We start from the raw sequence: 18,086 nt of genomic DNA, 5'->3' as shown, positions 1-18,086 counted from the left end.
TAAGGCATGAGCAATTTTGGCCATTTTGACCATTACAGAATATCATGTTTAGAAACTATCCAAGATTCAGTCAATAGCATGTACATAAAAAGGTTCTTTTCTTTCTGATCCATATGTCAGTTACTGGGGTAATTATCAAATATAAATCACTTGATGAAGTATCGGTCAGCTGTTCTGTAACTTTGTTGGAATCAACACTAGCCAAGACTTTTGTGTTTATCTATGCTGACCCTAGTGACATCTGTTAACATTATGTTCTTTCTTTAATCTTATATTTACTCTTTTCAACATGTGAACAGTAATGTTTTTGTGTTGGCTGACTTCATGTTTCTTCTATTTTTTACTCCAAGAACCCTGGAATCCATGTAAGTAAGTTCGCTTGTGTAAGGCAGATTACTCACTTTCTTCTGCTCTTAGTATTCAGCAATACTGAAGAGCACATTTTAGCTTCTCCCCCTTTCTAAATTTCCTTCATTTTATTGTTTGTCTCAGACTTTATTTGACCTTTTCCTTGTTATTTACTGGCTCATCACTTTCACTAGCTTCCTTCTTGCCAATTTTCGTCATCAGCTTACTTCCATTTAGCATAGTAATTCAACTTTTAATCAACAAATCTGTTCATTGTAATAATCCTTTGTCTTCTGATTTTGGTAGCACTACCTCTGATTTCTACAACTGGAAAAACTAATGATGTGTTTCATATATAACATTTTTATCATATTTCATATATTCATATATCATATTATCATATTTCAGTCACTTGAAAAGATTATTCCCATGACTACGTTTAAGTCTTTTGAAAATGTGCTCTTGTGGTGTTTATTTCTCTGACATTTTCTCTACTTAAACTGCTTAGGAATTTAATTTTTTTTTTAATTTGCATGTCTTTGGTCTCCCTGATTTTGAAGGTTCAGTATATATGTGAAATTTACATTATCAGAATTTATGAAAGTCAGTAAGTACTTTATACTGACAGACTTCATGACATTTAGCATTCTCTTTTAATACTTAGCTTTGTATGACAGTAAAGAGCATGTGTTCATGCTGAGTCATTTCAGTCGTATCCAACTTTTTGTGACCTTATGGACTATAGCCTGCCAGGCTCCTCTATCCAAGGGATTCTCCAGGCAAGAATACTGGAGTGGGTTGCCATCCCTTCCTCCAGGGGATCTTCCAACCCAGGGATTGAACTTGTGTCTCTAGGTTGGCAGGCAGGTTCTTTACCACTAGCGCCACCTGGGAATGTCTAGCCTTAGCTCTTTGTTTTTGAATTTTGAAATATCCCCAAACTTTATTCTTAATTACCAAATAACACTTTTTTAATATGCAGGTTTGCCACGCAGAACTTGAACTAGGGACTTGTTTTCAAGCAGTGAATAGCAGAATTCAGTTACAAATTCTTGAGGCACAGTACCTTCCAAGTTCATCAACACCCCTAACTTTGAGTAAGTATGTCAAAGTGGTTTAAAGTGAAATCTTCAGAAAATATTTATAACAGATAGATTTTTCCTACATTTCTTACAGTGAAGATTATAATCTTAGTTATTTTTATTATTTAACTTATATACTTACCTTTCAACTTAAAATTACTTTATTGGATTTCAAATTTTAGCCATTGTGTTAACCCACTCCTCTCTTGATTCTTATCCAATTGTGACCTTCTTGCATTTGATGCTATTCTTTATTTATCTCATTAGTTAATATAGGTTGAGTGTCCAGAGGACTGTCAGGTATGTTTCACCAGCCTAGATGGTGTATCCTCTCTCTAGGTCTATGCCCTTTTTTGGATACTCTGCTAACTCGAAACTTAATTTTAAAAAACTAACTCACACCTTGAAAATCTTGAAAAAACACAAACCTTAAAACACTTTCTCACCTTGTGCCTTTGAGTATATTCAGAGTTTCTGACATTTTGGTTGTCTAGCCCTGGTTCACATGGCTACTCCTAGAGTGGGAGGTTTGAGGTCAGTCCTACCTAAAGGGCTAAGAGTGGGGGTAAAAGTGTTCCTTATTCCTACTAGAAGAAAAGAAAATATCTGGAGGTAGGCAGAAGCAATGATGTCTACTGTAACTACAAAGATTGAAAATTAATATAGTTGAGCACAATTCAAGAAACTAGGAAAACAACAGCAAACACAAAGGAAGTTAGAAATAGAAATTAAAGCTAAAGTTGGAGTTGATAAATATGGAGAAAACAAAAACCTCACAAAATTAATAAAACCAAAAGATTGTTCCTTTGGAAAGAATATTAAAATAGATAAACCTATAGAAGGCTGGATCAAGCAAAAAATAAAAGAAAACATGAACAAGGAAGAGGATATAATTTTAAATTCATAAGAGATTCAAAAATAAGATAACACCATTTATAATGATACCAGTTCATTTGAATAGCTATATAAAATAAATGATTTTCTAAGAAAAAAAATGTTGGAATTCACTCCAGAAGAGGGAAGAGTCTGAATAGAACAATACTGTAACTATGTAAAAGCACTTTAAGAACTGCCTCTAACAGAAACAGGGGCCAAGATGATTTTACTGGCAGATTCTACTAAACTTTCAAGGAACGTGTAATTCCTTTTCTATATGAGCTGTTCCACAGAACGAAAAAAAGATGGAAAAAGATGGTTTATGAGGTTAGCATATTCTTGACATCAAAACGGAAAGGATAGCATACACAAAAAATAGCTATAGACTACCATTATTTATGTAGGTAAATGGAAAAATCATAAAATAAAAAATAAGTAAAGTCCAACTTGGCATTAAAAGAGTAAGTTAAATTACCAGGACCGTAAAAGGTTAAGTCTAGGAAACAAGGAAAAAACAGTGCAGTTTAATACATTAACATGTGTCTTCCTTTAATCAAAACGGCTAATGGTAATCAGGATTATCAGTGATCTCCATTTTATAAATATTGGTCAGCCTCAATTCTCACTTTGTGGCTGCCTCCTAAACTCTTCACTTTCTTGTTGTCTGGCAGCCCCATCTCTATACCATCACTTCTCGAATTAGTCAGACTGCACTTTCTGCTTGAGCTGTAAGCACTGTATGTCAGATTGGGGGGCAGCCTTAGGTGAATGCTGTATAAACCCGAATTTTACTTAGTGTGCTTCCCATCTTTTAAGAGGTGACACCCGTATAGTTTCTTTCTGTTTCTGGTCTGTGTTTAGTGTCTTGAACAATTGTTTTTAATATTTTCCCCAGTTTATAATCATAATCTATGAAAAGTTGGTTTGTGTAAGCTATTTTACCATTACTGGAAGCTCTACATCTCAAATTTACTTAAAGAATAGATTTTCTCTAGTGGGCAGGTGTTTAACTTCTGGAGTCTCAGCAAATAATTTTACTTATATAAATTGTGAAATAATTCCTTTAGCTCTCCAAGGAGTTGGCACTTCTCTTTTGTATAATCCTTTTCAGTGTGTACTCCTTTACTGCTGATTGTTATTTATGCCTACAATTCCAGTCTTTAATGGCAGTAGAGGAAGATTAGATTCATTTAGGTGACAGTAGTTATTTGTAAATTACAATAGTAATTGTAAAGTTTACTAGAGAAGTTTTCTCTTAATGGTAGTAACTCATCAGATCTTTAAAAGTACTTATTTTGTTATTTTATGACAAATATATGGATTATATCTCTATATGACATTTAAAATTTTATTTATCAAAATTTCTTATTCTTTAGGTTTTTTTGTGAAAGTGGCAATGTTTAGCTCAGGAGAGTTGATTTATAAGAAGAAGACACGCTTACTGAAGGCCTCCAATGGAAGAGTAAAGTGGGGAGAGACTATGATTTTTCCACTTATACAGAGTGAAAAAGAAATTATTTTTCTCATTAAGCTTTATAGTCGAAGCTCTGTAGGAAGAAGACACTTTGTGGGACAGGTTAGTAGGCAGTTTTATCTCATATTCTTTCCTTGCACTTAAACAGTAGCATTTAAACAGTTGGTTAACAAAAAAATAGGTTAAAACTGAGGCTGAATAGAGTGAAATCAAAAGTTAAATTCAATGCAAAACTCAAAAAAACATTTACTATAAAAAAAGTTTGCAGGAAAAATATTTACCGCAAAAATCAAATATTGTCAGACTTTTGGCTTTAATACAAAAATAGTTTTAATTTCTGAGCAACCAGGATTTTTAAAATGAGTTTTTTTCCCTGAGTTTTTCAATACTCTCCTTGTGAAAGAGGAAACTCTTAAGTATTTGAATCAGATTTCTTAACGCTTGCTTTATTGTGTCATGTTCATTTTAATGGTTGTATGCTATTAGCTCCATTGTGGTAAAGCTGAATTCCTAGAAAACATTGATCTTAACAGTGGTTGTGATATTATTTAGTCAATATTGTTATCTGGATTAACCTATTTTAAAATTCTTGGCAATTTTTATAAGACTGCATAACACTTACTTACTTGCCAATCCTATGGAACTTGTTTCCTTTTGTAGTTCTTTTTTTCTCTTATTGGGTACATTGTATTAGGTGTATATTATTTTTTATCCTAATTACAGTTGTTTGACTCACATTTAAATTCCAAAATCTGTATTATTAGTTTTAAAAGCTTCTGTTTGACAGCAAGATGTTATTAGTGCTTTACATGAATCTTCAAATTATATGTGAATTTTCAAAGATTGATATTAACTGACTTCATATATTCTACCTAAAATGTTTGTGAAAAATATTACATTTTTGTGGTTCTCCATTTATTCTTATTTGGAAAAGAGTTTGAACTCAAGAATTAGTATAACTAGCATACTTTTCAAAGTCATGGGGCCTGTAAAGTTTTCCTGTATCATTAAGTCTCAACTACCATGTATGAAAGGAATAGGAGATTTACCTGACAAATAATTTTCAGAATAATGTTTTTTGGTGATGCCGCTTTCTCAGTTGAGATTGTAGTTAAGAATAACTCTGGAAAGGTTCCTGTTGGTTATCTGTTGCCTCTGGCTCCTCTGGGAGCCTCAGGGAGCCACCCTGGTCAGGTAGCCACATGTGGAAACAAGATCTCCCACTCGTCTATTAGCCAAAGCACTTTCCTGTTATGTTTTATATATTGGGATTCTTTATATGATTTTATTTGAAGGAAAGTTCTTCAGACCAAGAAATTAAAAGAGAAAAGTTTGAAAAACAAACCTTTTGAAGTGACCTGCTCCAATTTATTTATTTAGAAGAATTAGAAACCGAGTTTCAAAGAAGTTAACTCCAAAGTAACATCATTTGTTAGTGCTATGGCTGAGTTGAGAATTCAAGTTTGTTTCCTTGTTCACCTTGCCTCCATGATACATAACATATAATGTGATAACTTATATTTGCATAATGCTTTACAGTTTTTCCAAGTTCACTCACATATGCTATCTAAAGTTACATAAGTGATAGGTTTATTGAAAGTTATGGATCAAGAATGATTTCATTTAGATTAGATTTATTAGATTTCAATTAAAATTACAGTTGTATTTAATATAAAGGTACTTAAAATACACATTCCTTACCAATCAATTTGCAGCTTCCCAGGTGGCGCTAGTGGTGAAGAAACTGCCTGCCAGTGCAGGAGATGTCAGAGATGCAGGTTCAGTCTCTGGGTCAGGAAGATCCCCTGGAGAAGGGCCTGGCAACCCACTCCAGCGTTCTTGCCTGGAGAATCCCATGGACAGAAGAGCCTGGTGGGCTACAGTCCATAGGGTCGCAAAGAGTTGGATACGACTGAAGCGACTTAGCACACACCAATCAATTTAAATTATAATTAGTCTCAATTAGTATTTACAAAAATGTTTTTAAGTGGTTGGAATCAGTCTTAAGTTGAGCTTCTAGGTTAATTGCCTAAGAAAGGATACTAAAAACTGTTTTGGAGGAAATGATTCTGTAATATCTCACATTGAATTTTTAAATTGAATTGAGTGATATAAAATAGTCTTCAGTGACTAGATTAAGTGTTTTAAAATTTAAGTTTCAAAGAGACAAACTTTTGGAAAAATGGAAATATGTTTAGTTGAAAATAGGTAACCCAAACTTCCAATTGTCTTTCGTTAGTGAGAGTAATCAGTTGTATGAACTCAGTTACCATTATTGTGTTAAGTTAAATGACTGTACTATTCCTTTACAGATTTGGATAAGTGAAGACAGTAATAACACTGAAGCAGTGAGCCAGTGGAAAGAGACAGTCACACATCCAGAAAAGGTTGTTGTTAAGTGGCACAAATTAAATCCATCTTGAAGATGCCGCACATTAATTTGGTGATGAACTTGGCATTCTTTTCGAGGACTTATGATTTTAATTTGCTACCAATTTAAAGAAACAAATCAGTACATTTATTTATGGAGGCCATATTACAGTAATATAATGGATCTAATAGAAAATTAAACTTGGTAAAAAATGGGATGAATTATATCAGATACCCAAAGTAAAGGAAATGTTTTAGACAGTAGGGCAACTAAATAAATTATAAAGTCAGTAGGAATATCAGTCATAGATAGTTACTGCTGTATAATGGTTATGAGTATTTTAAAGCTTTACATAGATATTAAAAATCCAATATATCAAGTCTCTGTTAGTACAAGTGGACATATAGAAGACTGCCACTGTTTCAGTGCTAGTCATTATTGATTATAGCTTAACTCTACTGTTTTAACTCCTTGCTACATATTTTCCCTCAGAAAGCAAAAATAAATTGAACCACTTCAACTCTTCTTATTTGGGGAAACTTTGTGGCCTATGTTTATCATTATTTACCCATAAGTTGTCACATTGCCGCTTTATAAGCTGTTTATCTCTAAGAAATCTCAGACATAGAAAACTACATTTTGGCAAGAATAGAATAAATGAAAACACCATAAGGTTGAAGTTTAATTGGAAATTCAGTGTACACACATTTTTCTGTAAGGTTATCATCCATATAGCCCATCCTAATTAGCAGAATTAATTGAACTTAAATAACAAATTCAATATTTTATGATAATCACTTATTTGTTTTTAGTTTTTTAAATATAAATTACTTGTTCTATAATCCACAACATTAGAATATTTTCCTATGTTTTAAAACTGACCATACATGATAACATTATGTAGCAAATACATATTTTCTGTTACAGTTTTTCTCCGGTACTCACTACAACTCAATATGTAGGGATAATTTCAATTTAGTTGGTCAGACAAGCTGTGATCAAAAAAACACATTTGGAGAAATCAGTGACACCATTCCTGATCTTGGAAAATATGACTTTATTTTTGCTAATGGGTAGTCTAAGTGATTCATCTTCTATTTTTTTCTCTCTTACCTTGTCCCACACATGCCAACAGATAAATAGTGATATTTTAGGTCAGAAGTATACTTTGCTGTAATTTATGCATGCCCCCCTTTTTTTTTTTTTTCTAATTCTTGTTCTGTATATCTCATTCAGTTCAGTTCAGTTCAGTCGCTCAGTTGTGTTCGACTCTTTGCAACCCCCTGGACTGCAGCACGCCAGGCCTCCCTGTCCATCACCAACTCCCAAACTCATGTCCATTGAGTAGGTGATGCCATCCAACCATCTCATCCTCTGTCGTCCCCTTCTCCTTCCACCTTCAATCTTTCCCAGCATCAGTTAAGATTTCCCAAATAAACACTAATTCCCCTTTTCCTGAGTACCACCTCCTCAAGCTACAAAACATGCATAGTTGACATGCCCTTTGCTTCTGCTTCTAGAGTTATGGTATACTGGAGGTGTTGACAGGTACTCTCTGACACTCTGCTTTTTGAAATAATTTTTTTTTAGATTTGTGAAAAATGGCATATTGGTGAGTACTCATGGACTTTCAAGAGAAATCACCTTGAGAGGAGGTGTTTTGAGTCTTTAAGACACATGGCAGTCATTTAAAACAATTTAAAAAAATAGACTTTATTTTTTTAGAGCAGTTTTAGATTCACAGCAAAATTGAGAGGAAGGTACAGAGAGTTCTCATATACCCTCTACCCCCACATTTACACAGCTTTCCTTGCTATCAACACCTTGCACTATAGTGGTATATTTCTTAAAATCACTGAACCTTCATTGACATATCATCACCCAAAGTCCATGGTTTATATTAGGGTTCACTCTTTATGTTGTACATTCTATACAAATGTATAGATGTTGTACATTCTATACAAATACACAAATGACATGTATCCACCACTCTAATTTCACGCAGAGTAGTGTCACTGCCCTAAAAATTCTCTGCAAATACAACCATTTGAATAGTTAAGAAAGAAGTAAATGTATCATTGTCTTTTAGATAAGTAACAGACTGTATTGTTTTAAAAAAATCTAGAATTTTATTTTAGCAATTTTTTTGTGTACTAGTAATGCTTTCAATTCCTAAATTTATTACAAGTAGTCGTGTATTTAATGAAACTTCTAAGTATTTTAATTATCAATATTTTAAATATGTGTGTAGTGTATAATTTGAAGGAAAGATACAACGTCTTGGTTTCTTGTGTGTCTTAGAATCCTAGGTAAATAAAAAAATTAAAAGAAAATCTTTGTATTTTAAGGACTTCAGTTAGAGAAGTGTTTGACCCAACTAAGATCCCAAATATTTTAATTAGTGTTTACTTAAGCCTTTTTCAAATAAAGTAGTACTGACTAGGAGATGTTCTTACTGTTTCCTTGAAGCTTTACCTAGAAATAGAAAAAGAAATACACTGTTGTATTAATAGCTACTCATGAGAAAAAACATTAGAAACTTGTAATAAAAATTTAAATACTATGCAAAAAATCACTTCTCTTTGTACTTACTTGGCATTTTTTACCTTTACCCACTTATAAATGAGAGGGAACTAAAATGATGCTGGGCAACCGAGAAAAGCAGGGAGAGTTCACATTGATAGCTAACAGCTTGCACAGTGCTAATCTCTAACAGTGTATTTATTTATAAGTTTTCAGGTTAATACAATTAAATAGCTGCAGTCCATATTGAAATATAACTTCATTTTTTGGCTTTTGTTTGGTTTTCTATGATTATTTTTTTAGCAGAACTAGAGAACTCACCGCTGAAGTATATCAGTTCAGAGGGAACCAGTGGGATTTTAAACGTAAGTTATGTAGTCATGGTCTGAAAATAACCTAAACTGGTCTTTTGTTTGAATACAGTTATGTGAATTTCTCTGATACTAATGTACAAAAACTATATTTCCCAACAAAAATTTCCACTGTTTGTTTAATCAAATAATGGTTGGTTTATGAAGGATTTCAGAAATTTACAATAAATATCAACTTTTTATATTATGGCAGTAATGGATATTTCAAAAATATATATTTACTTTTGGTATTTGGTAGGTTACATTGAGGGAAGTTCCAGATAAAAGTCTGTATTTACATTAGTTGTGAGAATGTTTACAGTTGACCCTTGAACAACACAGGGATTAAGGGTATCCCAATGCAGTTGAAAATCTGAGTATAACTTTACATTTGTCCCTCTGTGGTTCTGAATTCATAGGTTCAACTAACCTTGCATTATGTTATACTGTGCATGTGTGTCGAGTCGTTTCAGTTGTGTCCGACTCTTTGTGACCCTAAGGACTGTAGTCTGCCAGACTTCTGTGTCCTTGGGATTCTCCAGGCAAGAATACTGAAGTGGGTTGCCATGCCCTCCTCCAGGGGATCTTCCTGACCCAGGGATCGAACCTGGTCTCTTTTATCTCCTGCATTAGCAGGTAGATCTTTACCACTAGCACCACCTGGGAAGCCCAGTTATCTGGTTAGTAAATATCAAAACTGGGACTTAGGTTCAGGAAAACCCCAGCAGTGTCAAGTCCAGGGGGAGAGAATTCTTCATTTCAGATTTAGTCTAAATAAACTGAACAATGTTTATCTTTTTAAAAATTTGGTGGAGTATCATTTTGGATATGGACAGTGGATACAGGGAGTTAAGAGAGGCTGTCTTCATTTAGAACCTGGCCACATCTCTGCCTGCCTTGGCACTGTGTCTAGGAAAGGTACAAAATACTCTGATGAGAGGTTGTGCATCTCAGCAAGGTCCATGCTCGGATTACTCAAGCCCAGCCTCAGTGGACCTGGTTAGCTCTGAGCCCATCCACTAGCCTGGGGCAGAGCTTGTCTGCCTCATGTACTTACTGAAAAAAATCTGCATATAAGTGGACTTGTACAGTTCAAACCTGTGTTGTTCAAGAGTCAGCTGTATTAGGGTTCCAGAGAAATGGAATCAGTAGGAGATAGATAAGAAAGGAGGGAGATACAAATTTTCTTTTAATTATGAGGAATTCACATATGTTTATGGAAACTGAGAAATCCCACAGTCTGCCCCAAGCTGGAGACCCAGGAAAACCAATGGTCTAATTCAGTCTGAGTCCAAAAGCTTGAGAACCAGAGGCACCAATAGTATAAATCCCAGTCTAAAGTCAAGAGAAGATGAGATAAGAACAGCTCAGTGAGGCGGAAAAAAAAAAAAAGGCAAATTCATCTTTCCTCTGCCTTTTGTTCTTTTCCTGCGCTCAACAGATTAAAAGATGCCCACCCACACTGATACAAGTACTAATCTCATCCAGAAATACCCTCACAGACACACCCAGAAATGATATTTAATCTGGGCACCCTGGCCAGTCAAGCTGACACATAAAATTAACTATGGCAGGTACCTACTAGTGTTCTTTTAGTGCATTAGTTGTAATTCTTGTTCAAAAATAAATATCAAATGCTTGACATTTTGTCTGAAATATCAAGAAAATAATTATGAAAAGGATATATATGAAGTACCTGTCCATTTTGAAATACAGATTTAAGATTTAAAAAGGTGTTAAGAGTGTTGACCTGAAATAAATACACTGTGCTGACTGAAAAGAAAACAAACAAACAAAAAAACCCACACAGCCTGAAAGTTGAGAATTCTGTTTTATTCAGCTGTTTTCCAAGGACTTCAAGCCTAGAAGATAGCCTCTCAGATCACTCTGCCCTGAAAATGTAAGGGAGGAGCCAGGATATATAGGGGTTCTTACAACAAAGGTAGTGGGAACATCAAAAGATGAATTAAAGAAAACTGGATATCTTAAGGAATTTAGCACTTTTCTATATATGGGAAGATGCAAGAACCAGGGCTCATTGAAAATCATTTCTTTGATGTGCACCTTAGCTATCAAGAGCCAGTGTCCTTGGTTTCCCATCCTGAGTTCCCTCAGGGTGCACCGTTGTGGGTGGTTGCAGCCACTGAGGGCTTGCCAGCAGGGGCAGCCCCATTTGTCTCCATCCTGAGTTTCCTCAGGGTTCACTGTCAGGAGCAGCTTGATGGCAACATCCTTTGTTTACCCATATGACAGGAAGCATTTTTTATTCAAAACTGTCAGATATTTCTCTAGAAAAGATGAATTTATTTGGGAACAGCAGAAGATTGCAATTTGTGGCCAGCTACCATGGAAACTCAAGTCTAAGTCCCACCTGCCAGTGAAGGAAAACATTTTATGTTATAGAGAGGAAAAGGAAGTTGAGAGGGCTGCTGTAAACAGAGTCCATGGCTTTTCATTGGTTGAGTTCTTGCCAGGAAAGAAGAGGAGTCTCTGCTTACTGTTGGGCTTTGGTCACATTGCAGGGCATGGGAGCTCCCCCTTCTGGTCTCCCAATTCAATCTTACTGAGGTTTCTGTTTGTTTATTTACAAGAGTTAATATAGCCTGTAGTAGTTAATCCAATACTTTGGCCACCTCATGCAAAGAGTTGACTCATTGGGAAAGACCCTGATGCTGGGAGGGATTGGGGGCAGGAGGAGAAGGGGACGTCAGAGGATGAGATGGCTCGATGGCATCACTGACTCGATGGACATGAGTTTGAGTAAACTCCAGGAGTTGGTGATAGACAGGGAGGCCTGGCATGCTACATTTATGGGGTTGCAGAGTCAGACACAACTGGGCAACTGAACTGAACTGAACATAGCCTTGGGCTTTCCAGGTGATGCAGTGGTAAAGAATCTGCCTGGCAATGCAGGAGATACATGCAAAAGACATGGGTTTGATCCCTGAGTTGGGAAGATCCCTTGAAGAAGGAAATAGCAACCCACTCCAGTATTCTTGCCTGGGAAATCCCATGGACAGAGCAGCCTGGTAGGCTACAGTCCAGGGGATCACAGAGTCAGACACAACTGAGCACACACATATACACACACACAAAATGTAGCCCTGTGAAATTTTGTTATTGTTTAGCTGCTAGATCAGATCAGATCAGTTGCTCAGTCGTGTCCGACTCTTTGCAACCCCATGAATCGCAGCATGCCAGGCCTCCCTGTCCATCACCAACTCCCAGAGTTCACTCAGACTCACGTCCATCAAGTCAATGATGCCATCCAGCCATCTCATCCTCTGTCGTCCCCTTCTCCTCCTGCCCCCAATCCCTCCCAGCATCAGAGTCTTTTCCAATGAGTCAACTCTGCGTGAGGTGGCCAAAGTACTGGAGTTTCAGCTTTAGCTGCTAAGCCCTGTATAAAATTAGATTATATTTTATGGGTGATAGATTGTCTGAAGATGAATGCTGCCTACATTATCAGTGATTTTCTAGTGGAAAAAATTTTAATTTAGGATTTACAGATTTCTTAACTTTCATGTATAAAAGTCTGATATCTAAAATAATGACATTTTATTAAAACTGGTAACTAACTTCAATTATATAACTATATTAAAACATAGGACTCTGATAATAGCAGTAAAAGAAAGTAAAAGTGAAGTCGCTCAGTCGTGTCCAACTCTCTGCAACCCCATGGACTATAGCCTACCAGGCTCCTCGGTCCATGAATTTTCCAGGCAAGAGTACTTTAGTGGGTTTCCATTTCCTTCTCCAGGGGATCTTCCCAACCCAGGGATTGAACCCAGGTCTCCCACATTGCAGGCAGACACTTTACCATCTGAGCCATCAGGGAAGCGGTAATAGCAGTAGATGTCTAGAAAGAAAGGTCTGTATGTCCTCTCAAACAGTTAAAAAAGATATCTGATTCCATGCTGGGATAAATCTATGACTGAGATATGTCTTTTAGAATATGATGATTTTCATTTTCTCATGCTGTGGAATTTTTTTTCTGGGTCACCATTCTTTAGTTTCTGAGGTAGGAGGATAAAATAAACTTGGCAATGGCACCCCACTCCAGTACTCATGCCTAGAAAATCCCATGGACGGAGGGGCCCGGTGGGCTGCAGTCCATGGGGTGGCTGGGAGTCGGACACGACTGAGCGACTTCACTTTATTTTTTGGAGAGGGAAATGGCAACCCACTCCAGTGTTCTTGCCTGGAGAATCCCAGGGACGGGGGAGCCTGGTGGGCTGCCGTCTATGGGGTCACACAGGGTCGGACACGACTGAAGCGACTTAGCAGCAGCAGTCCTTAATCAAAGAACTAGATTGATTTTAACAGATAAATTTGGTTGACTGTGGTTTTAAGTTGTCTTTTAGTTTAATTTCTAGATTGTCAATCTTTCTTGATTATACAATGCATGGACTAAAATTAAAAACTAAATTTTAAAACGAGCCATTTTATATATTTCATAATTCAGTACAAAAAATGTCTATATGGCATTTCATGCAAAGAACTGTTCTAAGTCCTTTCAGGGATAAAAAAATGAATAGTCCATCACTCTTTACTCTGGGGTTTAATATTTAATTAGGGAAATAAAACAGTATAATGCAGAATTGTAATAAGAAGCAGGATTTAAATATGGACAAAATGTTTAGAGGCTTAAATAAAGAATTGAGAAAGTAGCATTGGCATATATACAATACCATGTGTAAAATAGATACCTAGTGGGAAGCTGCTATATAACACAGGGAGCCCCGCCTGGCACTCTGTAATGACTGGGATGGAGTGGGGGTGGGAGGGAGGCTCAACAGGGAGGGGATATACATGTAGTTATGACTGATTGGTAGTGTTGTACAGCAGAACAACACAACATTGTAAAGCAATTTTCCTAAAAAAAGAAAAATATTTAAAGTTTAAAAAAAGAATTAATTAAATACAGCTGAAGAAATTAGGAAAGGCTTGGTAAATCTTTTATCTGAAACACACAAAACCAGGCAGATTGGCAGCAATGTGAATTCATGATCACTGACTCTGCCAAACTAGCAATCTTAGTTCATTTTTTTGATCAGCTGACTCACTTTGAAAAACAGTTTATACTTGCTTCCACCCTCTTCTAATCTTCAACTCACCTACTCCTTTCTTTACTCTTAGTAGTAGAAGATCTTGTTTCATACTTCACAAAAGTGTCAGGCATTCCTTCACTATCCCATTGTCACATCCACAAACTTATTTTTAGTCATATCTATTCTCCATTGTATTAGGAAGTCAATTCTTTCTTATGAATTCTGAATCCAACCCTCTGCTTTTCAGGGATCTCATTTCTTTTACTATGCCTATTCTCTTCTATTCCTTGAGCCTCTCTAGTGGATAACTCCTATCATCATTCAGGCTCCTTGGTGCATGCTTGACAGTGGAAGTCAAGTTTCTGTTCTGATGAAGGAGCCTATGGAGACATTATATAAAGCAAGAACAGTGCATACTCCTGGTGTAGATCTGTCTCTCCAGGTCCCTTTGTTTGCCTCAGGGCATACTACTGTGAATGAATCTACTTGGGGCCCATAACGATTCCCAGAAGCTCAGTTTTCATTACCACAGGAATTTTTATTTTTCTTCACTTTCCTTCTCTCACTTGGTTATTCATTTCCAACCATAACCTTCATTTCTGCTTGCTTAACAAGTGTTGTATCTGGTGGAAAACAATCCCAACAAATTCCCGAGCAATTGTTAAGAACTTAAGTGTAGTTAGTGGGTACAAGCATTCGTTTCTCAACATAGTATGTTAGACCACCTACACTTCAGGCCTCTCTAAAGTGGCCTATTTCCTTCCTTTAAGAAATTATTTATATATTATACAGTTAATATTATATATATAATTTTATTTATTTGTTTTTGGCTGTGCTGGGTCTTCACTGCTGCTTGGGCTTTTTCTAGCTGCGGTGAGCAGGAACTACTCTCTAGTTGCCGTGAGCGTGCTTCTCACTGTGGTGGCTTCCGTTGTTGCGGAGCACAGGCTCTAGGGCATGCGGGCTTCGGTAGTTGTGGCACGTGGGCTCAGTAGTTGCGGCTCCCGGGCTCTAGAGCACATGTTCAATATTTGTGTCACATGGGCGTAGTTGCTTTGGGGCATATGGACTCCTCCCGGACCAGGGATGGAACCCTTGTCTCTTGCACTGGCAGGCAGATTCTTTACCACTAAGCCACCAGGAAGCCCTAAGAAGGCAGAGTGTTATTTTTTAACATGTAAATATGGTTGTCACTCCTTAGTTCCTATTGCTGTTGATGTGAAGCCCCAAATCCTACAAGGTCATGCATAATCCAAGCTCTGCTTTGTATTCCAGCCTGATCTTAAACTATTTGCGTGGATCCGTTTCTGTTCCTGGAGGACAGTACATGCCTAGCTTCCTCAGTATCTTTGCACATGTTGTCTCATCCCTGTGGCATGAGACATGGCATTTTTTCTGAAATTCTGAGCAGTATTTATAACATCGTTGTTCCATTGCTAAGTCATGTCTGTTTCTTTGCAACCCCATGGACTGCAGCATGCCATAATTGATGCTAAATTTCATGGGTTGCTGAGTAGTCATCAGATTTTACTTTATTGTTGCATGTTAACAGCTTACTGTGTGTCATTATGAAGCACAAATATTGTACTAGTTTATTTAAAACCTTTTTTTTTTTTTTTTGCAGGGAAGTGGTTAAGTTTGGTTCCTGAATAAAATAGGAAGGATACTTAGATTGTGTCCAGCTTTGAAATTTTCCTTTTAGATGTAAATAACCTATTTATTTGCCAGCCTAAACAGGATTCATAAAACTTTAGTAGAAAAGAAGATGAGTAGAGGATTGTTTGGGTAACAGTTCTAATACTGGAAGGACAGAACGAGAAGTTTGGAGACCTTTTCTGATAGAATTTAAGAAAGGAATTCAGAGAAGAGGCTGTGAGAGAAGTAAACCTAACCCTATATACATCTCAAAACAAAGGACTCATCCTCACAGATATTCATCCTGGGGACAAGAAAGGTGAATAAGATTTTCTTACTATGATGTAGTTGCACAGTGATCTCTTAGCAAAATGCCTAATACTGTATTCTTCCTAATACTATACACTTTTTACATAAAACACCTTGTCGTAATTTAGACTTCCTTCAGAAAAATGTGTGTAAAATTCTTACACTATCCTTCCCTCTTCTCCTTTCCTTCCTCTTTCCTTCTTCCTTCCTTCTCTTCTGCATCTCTACTGTTTACCAAAACTCATGCTCAGTTTTTGCTTACTTCATAGAAAATATGAAAACTGGTTTGGTCAGTGATAATAAAATCATTGACTATTGTGTCTAGATAAGACCTGAAGGGTCCTCTAGAGTAAATTCCCACTGTTGGGTAACTACCTTGTGCCATTCATTTTTATATGCTGGGAATATACCTAATAAATAAAAACTGCTCTCATAAAATTTATAGTGAATATATCAGAACACACAGACTATTTCTGAGTAAGATTTGATGAATTTCAATGAATGAATGAGCAAATACAAGATCAGAAAATCTGTTCCTGATCTTCCTTTCTTATGACTCTTTCAAATACTGATTGTCCTTATTTAATTTCCTTCTGTTGTAGGTTACTTCAAATACTCATGTTCATAATATATTGATATTCTAAGAGTTTTTCTCAAAAGAGGTATATTTTGAAAGTATTATTTTCCTTGAACTACTTTGACTTTAGCCAAAAAGTACAACGGACATCTTTGTACTGTAAGAAATTATAGTGTCTAGGAAGGCCAAAGAGAAAGTATTTCAGTTTTCTGCATTTCCTTTCTCTTTCTGTGTGTGTATGTGAATGTACTTACACTCTCCCTGATGTAGTCACATAGGTTGATTATTTTTTGTGTTTTAAGAATGGAAGATGAAGGAAAGGAAAAAAGCATCAGAAATATTTTCTTAAAATGTTAAAACTAGATTATTTATTAACTAAGCACAGTTTCTTTGGAACATTGAAAAAGTAGTTGAGTCTTTTCCAAAAACGTTTTCTTTATCCTTATGTCTTTTTACTCTTTTGAAGCATATGGGCAAGGCAAAAGGAAGAGTGGGCTTAAGTTAGTGGGGTTTTTCAGGAAAATGGTGGTATCAGGTGTCAAGAAAGTCACAATAAGTGGTAGGATTTGTTTTAAAGTGTGTGTGTGTGTGTGTGTGTGTGTGTGCATGTGTCCATGCATGCAACACACATGTCCTTTATCTTGCAGAATTAGAAAAATGACATCTGTTTTCTTGAAAGGGGAATAAATGATTCCAATGGAGATGGAAGAATGATGGAAACATTATGACAGATTTGATCACAATCAAGTTTATTTCTTTTCCCAATCCAGAAAAACACTAAGCTTAAGAAATAATAAAGGGGAAAAGTCTTCCTCTTTCCTAGTCCAGAAGAAAGTAAGTTGCAGAAACAACAAAACAGGAAAATGTTTGGAATAATGTCATTGTTTTTTTGGCTTAGAGTATACAGTTCCCTGGGTCTAGCATTCTATCTCTGCAGTGGATGATAAATAATAAATGCTCTAGGGGGTTGTATTCCTGGTTCCTTTCTGAATGCTGAGAGAGTTAAAATTTTTTTCCTAATGGTATTACCTGGGTATATGAAACAAAATAATAGTTTTTCACTTTTTTTCTTCCCCGGAATACCTGAGGTGTGTGACACACTTCATGACTAACAGTCATAGCAGCAATAATTTGCATCCAGGCTGTGAATCTTGAGGTGTGTTTGGGGAACTCTAGATGATTTTGTTATACCTGTTATAGAATTATTGAAGTAGGTGGATCATAGTGAAATTCATACACATACCTAAGCTATGTAGTTTGTGGATTTTTTCATTTTTTATAATTGTGGTAAAATAGATATAAAACTTACCATCTTAACCATTTTTAAGTGTATACTTCAGGAGTATATTCATAATGTTCTGCAGCCATCACCACCATCCATCTCCATAACTCCATCTTGGAAAATCCAAGATGGATTAAAATCATAACTCCCCATTCCTTCCTCCCCCAGCCTCTGGAAACCACCATTGTACTTTATGTTCCTATGATTT

At 36.1% G+C, this 18,086-nt stretch overlaps 2 protein-coding genes across 4 annotated transcripts in view; both read left to right on the top strand.

The window, feature by feature from the left end:
- TC2N (tandem C2 domains, nuclear) overlaps positions 1-8,593 on the top strand; it is a 42,645-nt gene extending 34,052 nt beyond the window's left edge. For all 3 annotated transcript variants that reach the window (XM_005910251.2, XM_070357861.1, XM_070357862.1), the window contains exons 10-12: positions 1,331-1,445; positions 3,683-3,882; positions 6,093-8,593. In XM_005910251.2, coding sequence (XP_005910313.1) covers positions 1,331-1,445; positions 3,683-3,882; positions 6,093-6,203 — 426 coding nt within the window. In that variant the 3' untranslated portion in view covers positions 6,204-8,593. The remainder of the gene's footprint in view (positions 1-1,330; positions 1,446-3,682; positions 3,883-6,092) is intronic.
- A 270-nt stretch (positions 8,594-8,863) lies between these two features.
- The window catches only part of CATSPERB (cation channel sperm associated auxiliary subunit beta), a 184,180-nt gene continuing 174,957 nt past the window's right edge, over positions 8,864-18,086 (top strand). The window contains 1 exon segment of the mRNA XM_070358214.1: positions 8,864-9,039. Within this exon segment, the coding sequence (XP_070214315.1) occupies positions 8,962-9,039 (78 nt within the window). The 5' untranslated portion in view covers positions 8,864-8,961.

Source organism: Bos mutus, chromosome 21, assembly GCF_027580195.1.
Source record: "Bos mutus isolate GX-2022 chromosome 21, NWIPB_WYAK_1.1, whole genome shotgun sequence".
NCBI classification, from domain to species: Eukaryota; Metazoa; Chordata; class Mammalia; order Artiodactyla; family Bovidae; genus Bos; species Bos mutus.
This window is presented reverse-complemented; position numbering and strand designations above follow the sequence as displayed.